At 47.5% G+C, this 12,859-nt stretch overlaps 2 protein-coding genes across 2 annotated transcripts; one reads left to right on the top strand and one right to left on the bottom strand.

The window, feature by feature from the left end:
• Nucleotides 1-5,492: 5,492 nt before the first annotated feature.
• On the bottom strand, nt 5,493-7,541 carry MOCS3 (molybdenum cofactor synthesis 3). Its single transcript, XM_063404173.1, has one exon. It carries the CDS (start codon nt 7,492-7,494, stop codon nt 5,908-5,910), a length of 1,587 nt encoding a protein of 528 aa, XP_063260243.1. The 5' UTR covers nt 7,495-7,541; the 3' UTR covers nt 5,493-5,907.
• Nucleotides 7,542-7,562: 21 nt separating this feature from the next.
• On the top strand, nt 7,563-12,519 carry DPM1 (dolichyl-phosphate mannosyltransferase subunit 1, catalytic). The gene is made up of 9 exons (XM_063404174.1): nt 7,563-7,669; nt 8,085-8,184; nt 8,858-8,891; nt 9,159-9,235; nt 9,384-9,409; nt 9,708-9,803; nt 10,338-10,406; nt 10,693-10,807; nt 12,139-12,519. The coding sequence occupies exons 1-9, from the start codon at nt 7,563-7,565 to the stop codon at nt 12,241-12,243; spliced, it is 729 nt and encodes a 242-aa protein (XP_063260244.1). The 3' UTR covers nt 12,244-12,519.
• The last annotated feature ends 340 nt before the right edge of the window (nt 12,520-12,859 follow it).

The following is a 12,859-nucleotide window of genomic DNA, read 5'->3' as shown; positions in this document are numbered from 1 at the left end:
GGGTTCAGAATGATGCAAAAGCAACATTGTTTGCTGCAAAATTTCACATCCCTCTTTTGGGTTTGCAACAGGCTGAAAAACTGGAATAGATAATTCTAAACCTACATAAAGTGAATTGAGTGTTTAATAAGGAATTACACAATAAAAGAAGTGTCAAATGTGACTTTGAAGACCATGACATTAATCCCTGTTCACATCAGTGCCATCAACCCCTGCCCTGAGCAGCTGACTCTGGCTGGAGTGTCAGAGATTCCACCATTTGCACAGTCATTACTCACCGTTTACTACTAGGAGTTGGTACAGTACTGCATGGCCCATCTTTTCTGTGTTGATAGTTCTGTTGGCTACCTCATGCAAGATTTGACAGTGGATTTAGTGTCTATTTATTCAAAAGATGACAGTGGTACCAAAATACAAGAGTAAAAAATCCCAAGTCCAATGAGCTGGTGGATCTGGATTATCCCAGACACAGAGAGTGAAGCCTACAGGATCCCAAAAGATCTGAAGACATGGAACTAGAGTCACACATCTGACAGCAGATGGATGTCACCCCATCAGCAAAAATGCACCTCAAAAGTTCTATTGCTACAGCAGAAATTGCAAACCACTAGATTTACCCATTCCACATCCTCTGTGGCATCCCAACGACCCCATTTCAGCACCCCTAATGATCTCAGCATTCCTGACACAGTAATGATCCTGCCCAAAGCAGGAAGGTGAAGGCCAGGGTAGAGGCCAAATGTGCTCCCCGAATGGAAGCAGCCCTGCGTGAGTCCTCAGGACAGGCTCCTTCTCTGGCTGTCAGTCACTCTGCAAATCCATACACCACAAATAAAGATACATTTCTATACCACAAATGAAGTCATGGAGAATTTTGTGTGCTGCCACCATGAAAATATTCAGAGTTTGGCCTATTAATTATTAACAATAAAACCAGTCCTCCCTCCCTTTTTGCTCATTGTTTTTCTTTTCATTTCCCAGTGTCTCACATCCTCTGAAATACTCCCTAGAAGTCCCTAACGAGATGAGGAATGTTATTAGCCATGAGCCTGCCAGGAGCACGGTGAGGAAACTGCAGGATCAGGGTATCAGGGGACCTTCTGCCCTCTCCAGCAGGGCTTGGACTTTTCCTTCGCCTGCAGGAACTACTCCAGAAGCAAATGTCACTTGAACAGAAATAAGGTTTTGCCGTAACTGGAACCACAGCAGGCCAATTAGGGTAATTAGAGCATATTTGCTACACTTTATAAATATTCATTCATTATCCCTGCAGCCCTTGTGACAGGAGCTGGAGCCTCGTGCAGCACCAGAGGCAGGCAGGGCACAGAAACCTGTGTAACTCTGTCAGGCTGAGGTCTCAGCTCCTCCTTTGTCAGGTCCCCTCATTAATGACAGCAGCTTTGTAGCCATCCTTAATTATGGTCATAATTTAACTGCTACATTCAGTGTGGGTCCAGAAAAACTGAGCTGTAAACCACAATAATTAGCCTGCTCCAGGGACTGACCAGGAATATAAGAAATTCCCAGCCATCATCTGGAGATTGGGATTTTTTAAAAGACTTTACAGCTTATTTGATAGCTCTCAGTCATGCAAGTGAAGTGGTCAGCAAGATAATAATGTTTATCTTTCTGTTAAAGATAACAATATCATTTAAATGGTGCCCACCTCAAGAACAAAGTAGGCATCAGCATATATTTCTATAGTTAATTCTGTAGAGAAATGAAGTTTTGACACAGAATTGCTGAATGATAAATTGAAGTGCTGCTCTCATTCTCATTAGTGATGCACCTCATGTCAGAAAGCAGCTGAGAGAAATCATCCGTAACTTCCACAGTGCTGGCAGCTCCCAGGTCAGCCAAGGAAAAGATGACTCAGTTTCTTTCACTCATAAAGAAAAGCACATTTTGGGAAATCGATAAATATTATCCTCATGCAAACCAAACCAAACAGCACAATTGCAGGTGACTTTAATTTTGGAGAGGAATATTTCTGGGGATAACACCCGTGGGCAAAGTTGAGGCTGCAAAGCATCACATGGCAGAGTGAGGGGAGGCTTCCAGAAGCCCTGCAATGGGTTTGGGAAAGCTTTCCTTTGACAGGGAGAGCTGCAGGTGCCTTTTGTCCCTGCTGCCCCCTCGCTCTCCACCGACAGCGCCAGCTCCAGCAGCGGCTGCAGGGCTGCAGGCCCCAGCACAGCACCGAGGGGATTCCGGGGGAATCTCCCCATGGAAAGGGGGCTCAGGCCTTGGCAGGGGCTGCCCAGGGGGTTTGGAGTGCCCGTCCCTGCAGGTGACACAGGAAGGGCTGCAGGTGGCACTCAGAGCCCGGGGCTGGGGACAGGGTGGGCATCGGGCACAGAGAGGACTGGGTGTTCCCTGGAGGTCTTTTCCAACCTCAGTGATTCTGGAATTCGGGAATTCTGGGATTCTGGGATTCTGGGATGAGGTACAGTTACATTTTTGCACATTCCTGATGGGTAAAGCCAAAGGAGAGGTGTTCCCTGTAAACGCAGCTGTGGTTATTTTCTGTATCGTGTATAATTATATTTATCACTAGGACAGGGACAGTGCCCCAAATGCCCAGCTGGCCCCAGAGAGTCAAGAACCGCCGGGGAGCGCCACAGACCCGGGTGGGAGTCGGTGCTTGGGGAACGGGACCGATTTCATCCACACAGAGCAGGAACTTACCCGATCCAGGGATCTTACATTGCCATCTACGGGCAGCTCCGGGCAAATTCCTGTCCGGAGGCACCCACCTGCACCAGCCCACTTTAAAGGGTGGATAAAATACTCTGGGAAGTTCTTTCTAAAATCCAGAGGAAATGATTCACTCCATTGCAGCCGTGGCCTCTCTCGTTCCCAGAGCAGGCCGGGGGATCTGCAAGGACACGAGGATGAAGATCCCATCACCACCACTTCTGGCAAGTGTGAAACTCCTCAGATATTTATGCAGCATTTATTTGGTTGCAATATTGTTAAGCGATACTTTTCAAAAGGCTAATGCAACTTTATCTGACTAAAATTAAGATTTTTCAAGGTCACATGGACAATGTAAACACGTCCATCATTCCTACAAGAGCAGCCTGGTAAGAAAAGTTATGGCTTTATTTGTAAAAGAAAAGATAGAATCTACTTCAAATGATTAAAAAAAAAAAAAAAAAAAAAAAAAAAAAAAAAAAAAAAAAAGAAGTAACCTAATTGAGGATGAGAAGGCAGTTATAGAGTGTTTTAATGAGTTCCAATCACTGTCACACCTGCTACCTCCCACTACTCCAGTAGTAAAGAGAGCAGAGTTTCAGCAGCATGTTTGAAATGACAACATGCAACTCCTGGAAATGCTCTCTATAAATTCTGCCTAAAACATGCCTGTCCCCCATCTGGAATATACCTACAGGTGTGCACATACATATGTGTCCAAAAAATACATATATAAAAGGACAAGTTTAAACATTCTATTGATGTTTCAGAATTTCAAACCCTTACATAGTGAAGTTAGTCTTTTGCCTTATGCTGCTTTTCTCTGCTTCTTTTCCTGCCCTGTACATATTTCCCCACTGTCAGATTATACCCTTTTCTGACTCAGAGATGGGGCAACTGTATTCAAAAGACCTGCACAATGATGGATTTGTACAAGGGACCTCAGCTCTTGCTAAGCTTGAATCCCATCTCTTCAGCTCGGGAGTTCTGTGGTTTATTAACGTACAGTGCCACCTAGCACACAGCCCTCACATTATTCTTTCTGTAGTTTCACAAAGGATAGAGCTCAAAGCTTTTGCATTTTATGAAAAGAACAAACTTTTGGAGTATTTTAAGGATCTAATGCAAAGTTTTGTTTTGAACAGTTTTTATTAGAAAATGCAACCCCGTGACATCGAGGGCAAAGGACAAGATCTTGTCCTGACCTCATCCCCCTGATAACACAGCCCAGCCATGCTCAGAGCTCCTTGGCCAAAGCAGCTCCTCTTCATTCACAGTGTCAACACACCCCAACATTTCAACAGTGCTTTGGCAGCAATACAAACCATGAAGTTTTAGTGCTTCTCTTGGAATTTCAAAGTAGAGTTTCTCCCAGTCAACACAGAAACCACTACATGCTTGGAATTCAAGAATTAAAGCAAGCCAAAACAAAAGATAAGCCTGCAATAATAAGAATGGTTTGGGCTTAGTTATGATTTTTATGACCCTTGATTGTTCAGGCTGTCTTCAAAGAGTCCAGCATTGCCAAGGACTGCATTTACAGAACACACGGGCAAAACAATCTTGGAACAAGGGAAAAGACTTCACACACATTTCCACACACTCAGATTTAGAATCCAAGAGTTTTTCCCTTCTCCCTGAATCCTTGGGTTGACCTTGCTTGGAATGACTGAAAGGAATCCCTTTGTCAGCTCAGAGGGATGTGTGACACAGCACTCACTGTGGCTATTACACAATTACTGCTACTGCTGCCTTTTACATCTCAGCCTCTTCTTGACATCACATTGAAGAAACCACAGTGAAGACAGAAAAATTTAAACCCAGGTCAGGCACTTCAAACAAGCCCCCCCCAATTTCTAATTCCCAAGAGAGGAAAGCCCCAGAATCCAGACACTGTGACGGAGCTGTGCCTCCACAACCCAACAACTTTCAGGCACACATCACAAACACTGAAGTTTAAGTCCTGGCCTTTCACGTTTTTATTGTCCTCTAAACTGCAGGATCTCACTCTCTGTTTACAAATTTACCACTGTTCTTTCACGAGACTGCCATTGCTAGAACCATGGCATGTTATAGCTGGGCGTGTGGCTGTTCTCAAATTTATTGTACCAAAATAGACCTTTTCAACTGCTAATTATAATGGCACTATTCTTCCCCCGGAGCCCCCCAGTACAGTGTGAAGATTAGTCATGACAGGTGTTTTTTTCCTCCTCAGAAAGTAAAGAAATCCATACCTTAATTAATATAAGGAGATAATTACTATGCTGAGGTGATGAGGCCTCAGGCAGCTTTGTTGAGAAGCTATTTATTTCTCTTTCTTTTCATTCAGTTAAGCACAGACCCTCCCCAGATGTGCAGAGCTCTTCATGGCAGGGAGCAGATTCAACTGGGGAGGTGCCACTGCCACAGCAGCAGGGAGAGAACTCAGGAGACAGGTCTCTGTCCTTGCAGGAGGGAGGATAAATAGCTGGTTTTCCTCTCTCACCTTCTCATTATCTCTCAATCTCTGAAATCTTCTAAGCACTGATAAAAGCATTTTCTGTGTTTTACAAACTTTCTGGGGTCAAACTTATGTCTTATTAATGGTTAACCTCATTTCCTCTGTTCAAGCTGGGGAATCCACAGCTCTGCCATCCAACAAACGAGGATGGATGAAGCTCTCAGCACCCTGGCACTGTTCTAGTCCATAAATACACACGGCTTCTGCAGAGCACTGAAAGGTGCTGACCACCATGGTCTCATGAGTGCTGTCCTGCCAATTCCCCGTGACAGATTAATAGTGCTACAGACCAGCCAGAGATTAACATAATTATTTTTTATTCATTTCATGCACTGTTTCAATTTCTTAAGCAGTTTGGAGACTGAGTAAAAATGTGATTCCTGTGTTTTGTCATTTTCCAGGTTACAATTGCTAATTAAGATATTCCAAGTCATCACGTGCACAAGTCAGTAGTTATGCCAAGTTTTTACTAATAAATCATAACCACGGAACACATTTCTTTCCACTTTTATGGACAGATTTACATTTTTAGAAAAATAATCAGGTGGCTACAAAAATAGGCATTTTTCTTGGGAAAAAAAAAGGTAACATACAAGAGCAGTATTGTATTTCTGTCTGTTTTTTCCACGTGATATAGCCATTACACAGAGGAAATGGAACCCTACAGAAGTTACTCTGAAAATGTGTGGGATTTTTCACCATTTAAAATTCTAGTACTGAGGAAATGTTGAGTCAATTTTAGTGGCCCAAGCCATGAGCCCCCCTTTAATATCCTTAGCTAACACAGAACCAAATTCTTCGGCAGGTAGCTCCTGCAGAATTTTTACAGCCTTCTGGGAATCATTTCCTAACTTGCAAACAACATATACAGGGACAGAAGTTTGGTCACCAGTTCTCTGCTTTTCTTCAGAAATCCTTCTTTGTAAAAGCTGCAGGGATTCCTCGTCCTTCTCCTCCAGTTTCCTCAGCGGGATGTGCACAGCGTGCTCCAGGCGGCAGATCTCCACCTCCACCTGCGGCCGCACGTCCAGCAGCACATGCGGCACCCGCTCCTCCAGCAGCTCCTTGTAGCGCTGCACAGAGATCCTGTCCCCGGCGGGCAGCAGCTGCAGAGCCCTGCACTTGTCCGTGGCCGAGGAGCCGCAGAACGCCTCGTAATCCTGCAGGCAGGTGATGCTGGGGTTGTCCCCGCACACGGCACAGTCCGCTTTCCGCGGCCGCAGCTTGATGTTGCGGAACCTCCCCTCGAGGGCATCGAACATCAGCATGTAGCGGTTGAAGGAGGAGCCCATTCCCGAGGCGATCTTCAGCACCTCCAGCGCCTGCATGCAGCCGATGATGCCGGTGACGACGCCCAGCACGCCGCCGTCGGCACAGTTGGTGACGGTGTCGGGCGGCGGCGGCTCGGGGAACAGGCAGCGGTAGCAGGGCCCTCCGCCGTGGTTGTACACCACGAGCTGCCCCTCGAGGCGCAGGGCGCTGCCGGACACCAGCGGCTTGCCGGCCAGCACGCAGGCATCGCTCACCAGGTAGCGGGTGGGGACGTTGTCGGAGCAGTCGGCCACGATGTCGTACTGGCGCACGAGGCGCAGCGCGGAGCGCGGCCGCAGCGCCCCGCGGTACGGCACGTACTGCACGGCCGAGTTCAGCCGCCGCAGCGCCGCGGCCGCCGAGCGCGCCTTGGGCCGCCCGCGCCGCGCCTCGCCGTGCAGCACCTGCCGCTGCAGGTTGCTCGTCTCCACCACGTCGTGATCCACCAGCCCCAGGCGGCCCACGCCGGCCGCCGCCAGGTACTGCGCCAGCGGGCAGCCCAGCCCGCCGCAGCCCACCACGAGCACGGAGCTCCGCGCCAGGCGCAGCTGCCCCCGCACGCCCAGCTCGGGCAGCACCAGCTGCCGGCTGTACCGCAGGATCTCGGCCGCGCTCAGCGCCGACCGCGCCGGCAGCGGCGGCAGCTCCGCGGGGAAGCCGAGGGCTCCCTCCTCCTCCTCGTCATCATCATCCTCCTCGTCGGCATCCCCCGAGTCCCCCCGCGCCAGCTCGGCCGCCAGCCGCTCCCGCAGCCCGCGGGCTCCGTCCTCCTCCTCGGCATCCCCCGCGTCCCCCCGCGCCAGCTCGCTGGCCGGGGGCTGCCGCGCCCCGCAGGCTCCCTGCTCCTGCTGCTGCTCTCCGTCCTCCTCCTGCTCGGCCGTGTCCCCCCGCGCCAGCTCCGCCGCCAGCCGCTCCCGCAGCCCGCGCAGCTCGCGCTCCCGCCGGCGGATCTCGGCCCGCAGCCGCGCCGCCGCCGCGCCCGCCATGCCCGGCCCGCTGCCGCTGCCGCTGCCGCCGGCCCCGCCGCTTCCGGCCCGGCCGCGTCACTGCCGCCATGGCGGCGCGGGGCCCGGAGCGGGTGTCCGTGCTGCTGCCCACCTACAACGAGCGCGACAACCTGCCCCTGGTCGTGTGGCTGCTGGCGCGCACCTTCACCGACAGGTACCGGGGACACCGCAGCGCCGGGGGACAGCGCCGGCCCTGCGCCGGGCCGGCTGCCGGCGCGGAGCCGCGGGATGGCCGGGGCGCGGGGCGGGACGAACGCTGCCGGTGCCGGGTTCGGACGGGCTGGGCAGTGCCAGCGGTGTCTGCAGGGCTGGGAGATGCCCGGCCATAAGGGACGGCACAGGCTGGGAAGGCGGTGACACCATCCGTGCGCACACAGGAGCCCCTAACCCGCAGCGAGTCACGGAACATTTGGGCTGGAAAAGCTCCCCCAGCCCATCCAGTCCCAGCTGTGCCCTGTCCCCAGAGCACCGAGTGCCACCCGAGTGCCACCTGGGACACCTCCAGGGACGGGCACTCCAAACACCCCTGGCAGCCCCGCCTGCTCATTGGGAAATCATTCTCGTTCCAGTGGAATCGATTTTGAAATTATCATCATAGATGATGGCAGCCCGGATGGGACACAGGAAGTGGCTCAGCAACTGGAAAAAATATACGGATCAGATAAAATAGTGAGTTGTGTATTCGGTATTTTTTTTCTCTTTTTTTGTGTTGGATAGCACTGTAAGTCCTTGAGAACTGGATGGATTCCCTGGATTCTGCACTTTCTTTACACCCTTAAACAAGTTGTTGTGCACCACTTTAGCCAAGTGTAAGATCACGATAGTTCATAATGCTGCATTCTGACCAGATATGCAAAATCATGAATTGTTTGCAAAGCGTTGTCAATCCGTGGTGCATTGCTGGGTGCTCCTGAGCAGGGACTGGTGAGTGTGGCTGTGCCTGGTGCAGGCCTGAGGGAAAGATGGGGTTTGGACAAGATTCAATTTCATTTTAATTGACTGCAGGAGTAAGAAAATCGGGAAGATGAAAGCTGGGCTGGGCTTATGATTTATTTTTAATCTGTCTCATTGCATTCCTCAAGAACAGGAGTTTTTTATTTACTATTTTTATCTATGTAATGTATTACTGCATAACCCTCAGTTATATACAAGATGCTGTCATTTACTCAGTGGCAGTCAGATACTTTTCCAATCTGTTACTGTGTAAATGCCAAGGTTTTTTTAAGTATTTCTGGATTAAGTTGCATTTATGAAGATTGTCTCGAGAAAAAATATATAAGAAGCTTTAGAGTCTTTCAAAAAGCTATGTCAAGTAATTTATATGTTTTTATATCTCCTGCAGCTTCTGAGACCCAGAGCAAAGAAGCTGGGCCTGGGTAAGTCCTTATTCACTCTGATTAGTAAAAACAAATAAAAAATCTGCTGGATGCTTTGGTCGATCCGATGTATAAAGATCCACAAAATTCACAGTAAAACCCAAAACCCACCGGTGATGCTTTGGAGCCCACTCCTGTTTCCCGTGGCTCCTGAGTGCAGGTGGGGCTTTGCAAATGACATTTCAAGCAGTGGCCCATCCCCAAGTGAGGTTTCTCTGTGCATTTCTGTGTTAAAAGAGTGAGGGCAATAATTTCTATTTCCATCAGGCACTGCTTACATCCATGGGATGAAGTATGCCACCGGGAATTTCATCGTTATTATGGATGCTGACCTCTCCCACCATGTAAGGCTGCATTTTATCTACTGTGGGGACATCAAATAATACATTTATAGTATATTTACATAAAATAGTCTGTTATAATTCACTTTTCAGTGGTTGCTGTAGTTTTACCCCCCACCCTTTTTTCTGATCTGTCTTCCTTTCATTTCAGCCAAAATTTATTCCAGAGTTTATCAGGTAGGTACCGATTATAGTAAGAAAGTTGATCTTTATAAATTATTTATGAGGCAATCTATGAAGTTCCATGCCATAGGGGGTAAAAGATAATTATGATTCCCTGAAGTAGCCCTTTATAAGAGAACAATTAACAGATGTTTGAATAATGCTCATAGCCACCCTAACTATTGCTTTCCTCTCCTTATTTGTTCAGAAGTTTGTAAAATACAGATTTTGTACTGAAAGTGATTGTTCTTACTTTGAAATTTGTACTTTGAAACATTCCTACAGTTTTTCTGATAAAACCAATTGTTTATAGAAAGCAGAAAGAAGGCAATTTTGATATTGTATCTGGAACAAGATATAAAGGAAATGGAGGAGTGTATGGCTGGGATTTGAAAAGAAAGTTAATCAGGTTGGTACTTTTCAGCTCTTTACACAGAAATTTGTTATTTGTTAATAATAATTCCACGTACTGTAATAATAATTCCAAGTTCCCTGTAAGCTGAACTCTTCAGTCCCCAGAACTGCTGTCCCTGCTGGGCACTGCAGAATCACACCAAATACCAGAGGCACCCACCACTGCCCAATTCTTTGGTCCAAATCCACAAGAAGGGCTGGAATGACGTAGGTGGGCTTGGAAAATGGGCAGGAACGGTGGCCTCAGGTAGGGACAGACATCCAGGGAACAAGCTGAGACTGAGCTGGTAGCAGTGAGGGGAGCTGAGCCTGCACAGCTGGAATGCTCCTGTCCCTCCCACAGAACAGGCAGAAGTTAATGATGATTTTTATTTATCCTGCAAAGAATCCGGAGCACAGGCTGTGTTCCAGTCTGATCTGGAGGTGTTATCACAGGGACTGGATTTGGGTTGTTCCTGGGTTTTAGTGGCTGGGGTAAGTGCCCATCTTTTTGTACTAAACAACTCTGACATTGATGTTTCTTTCACAGCCGTGGAGCCAATTTCCTGACTCAGGTCTTGCTGAGACCAGGGGCATCAGATCTAACAGGGAGTTTCAGGTAGGGTCTGCTTTGTGATTCCTAAAGTTTATTGGAAATGAAGAAACTGTTGGACAAGGAACTGGAGTAACAACAGCCCTTCTTTACTGGACTGTGAAATCTGTTTGGAAAGGGTGGAAGAAACAGTGGATTAGATTGCAAGAACTGCTGCTCCCATGACCTCATTAGAGAGTTTTATAAATAGTAATGAGCTGAGTGATTGCAGTTCAGATTCCTACACACTGTCTGGATTTCTAAATTCCAGAAATTGGCCTTCAGGTTTCATTTCCTTTGGAATTGTTCACAGGTTGTACAGAAAAGAAGTCTTGCAGAAGCTGATGGAGAAGTGTGTTTCTAAAGGATACGTCTTCCAGATGGAGATGATTGTCCGGGCCCGGCAGTTGGGGTTCACCATTGGAGAGGTATGGGGCGAGCTGGGAGAAGGGCACTGTGCTTCCCTTCCAGGGGACACACACACTGCTGACTGCTGGGTACTTCCAAGAAGCAGCCAAGATACTCAAATTAATACAAAAAATTTACATGTGTAGAGTTCTATTATTCCACCTTTGTCAGGTGAATGCCAGACCTGAAGTTGCAGTTATTTATTCCCTTGGCTTCTCCGATCCTTCCCCTCTTCCTGTTGCATTCCTTCAGCAGCACACAATCTTACAAGGTTCTTCAAAGGAGGGAAAGAAATCAAAATACACAAAGCTGCTCAGAGCCCTTTCTTCCCTGCTTCCTATTGTACAGACATCTCTACTCAAGTCTTTACAAATCATTTCATTTTCTCCAGCAGCCGGATTCTATTTCAGATTTGTTCTCTGTCTATTATTGCCGTGTTATTTTCCAAGTTTTCAGCTCTCACAACTTTCTGCTTCTAAACTCTTTGAATGTGCTGTCTACAGTCAATGAAAAAACTCCATGCAATTGTTAGATTCTCTATCTCCAGCAGTCTGCTGCCTTTTTTATTTCATTGAATTGCTCTTGCTGGTCTCTTTAAAGATGATTCACTGGGAATCTCTCTGCAGGAGAATCTCAGAGCCAGTTCTTCATCCTCATTTCCAGGACTATGATTTGTCAGAGAATTGTGGTGCTTGTACTTCTCTCTCTAAACTTCATGTGTGGCATTTCTCCATCGACACGGGGTAGAGCATTTCCTCACAACAAAGCAGCTCTTCTCTGCCACCTTTCTTGCTTGTGGAGCAGCATCCCAGGGAAAAATATTTCTTCAGCAAAGCTGAGAATGGAGATTGAGCTCTGCCGGTTTCAAAGCAATAAATGGCTGATGAGCACTGACACAGGCTGTACCTGAGAGGTGCATGCACACCTCACCAGGTGTGCAGTGTCCTCCAGCACACGGAACAGAGCCTTGGAAAACGCTGCCTGTGAGAGCAGTGACAGAACCTCTTGTGCAAGGAAGGCAGAAGCCCAGAACCAACTCACTGCTTAATTCCTGTGCTGAAGGGTGACACTGGAGCCCCTCATTAGATGAGATATTAATTATTCTTCATCCTGGTCAGGAAATGCCACTTGTGCCATCCTGCCCTGGCTGCATACTCCATGATTTCTGCCCATTTCCTTTACAGCAGCTGTGTGGAGTTGCCAGGATTGTCACTGGGATCATCAAGGTGACACTGCTGAGACAGCAGAGTCACTGCTGAGTCTCTGCCTGCCTTTCTGGGCATCTTGTATATAACTGAGAACTTCTGGTGGTTTCTGTTTTGAACCTCAAAACCAATTCTTGTTTCAACAGGTTCCCATCTCGTTTGTGGACCGTGTCTATGGGGAATCCAAACTGGGAGGCAATGAAATTGTCTCCTTCCTAAAGGGGCTCTTGACCTTGTTTGCTACAACCTGAGACTTCGTCCTAAAGTAATTTTTCTAGACAAATGTTTTCTGACATCTGTGTAGATTTAAACATATAATAGCAAAGCTTGTTAATTTGTGTGCTGGCCAGAAGACCTGCTGGGACCTAACAATTAAACACTATCAACAATAAATCAAACATTCCCAGCCCAGAATGCTCCTTCCTACAGAAAAGGACTGTATGTTAAACTAAAAATTAATAAAGGCTAATGCTTTTCTATTTTTGTAAAAATAATTAAGTCTTAATAAAGAACACAAAGCTAAATGATCTTTTGCATTTGGAAATGAATCATTATTCAGCAGAAGCTAAGGATAATTTTGAAATAAAGATGAGTGAGGACAAAACCCCCCTGGAATGTGTCCTGTCTTTGTCCTGTGGTGTGTAGATTGTAATTTAAATAGATCCTGCTCAGTGTCCCTTCTTTCCCTCAGCACATGTACACATTGTCACAGAGCAGCTCCAAAGAACTGCCCATGGCTGGGGCAGTGCAGGAGGAAACCAGAGTTCAGTGCTTTGTGCCCAGGCTGGAAGGAAGGAGTGTTATTGGATAGGAAAGGGAACCATATGTGTGCAATAATTCTGGATTCTGTGTGTTTGTCCAGAAGAA

Source organism: Prinia subflava, chromosome 8 (assembly GCF_021018805.1).
Source record: "Prinia subflava isolate CZ2003 ecotype Zambia chromosome 8, Cam_Psub_1.2, whole genome shotgun sequence".
NCBI classification, from domain to species: Eukaryota; Metazoa; Chordata; class Aves; order Passeriformes; family Cisticolidae; genus Prinia; species Prinia subflava.
Note: the sequence above shows the minus strand (reverse complement) of the source record. Positions and strands in the feature narration are given on the sequence as shown.

Coding starts and splice junctions, on each gene's coding strand:
- DPM1 (XM_063404174.1), top strand. CDS start 7,563: ATGGCGGCGCGGGGCCCGGAGCGGGTGTCCGTGCTGCTGCCCACCTAC. Junction 7,670..8,084: donor GCGCGCACCTTCACCGACAG/GTACCGGGGACA, acceptor TTCTCGTTCCAG/TGGAATCGATTTTGAAATTA. Junction 10,808..12,138: donor TGGGGTTCACCATTGGAGAG/GTATGGGGCGAG, acceptor TTGTTTCAACAG/GTTCCCATCTCGTTTGTGGA.
- MOCS3 (XM_063404173.1), bottom strand. CDS start 7,494: ATGGCGGGCGCGGCGGCGGCGCGGCTGCGGGCCGAGATCCGCCGGCGG.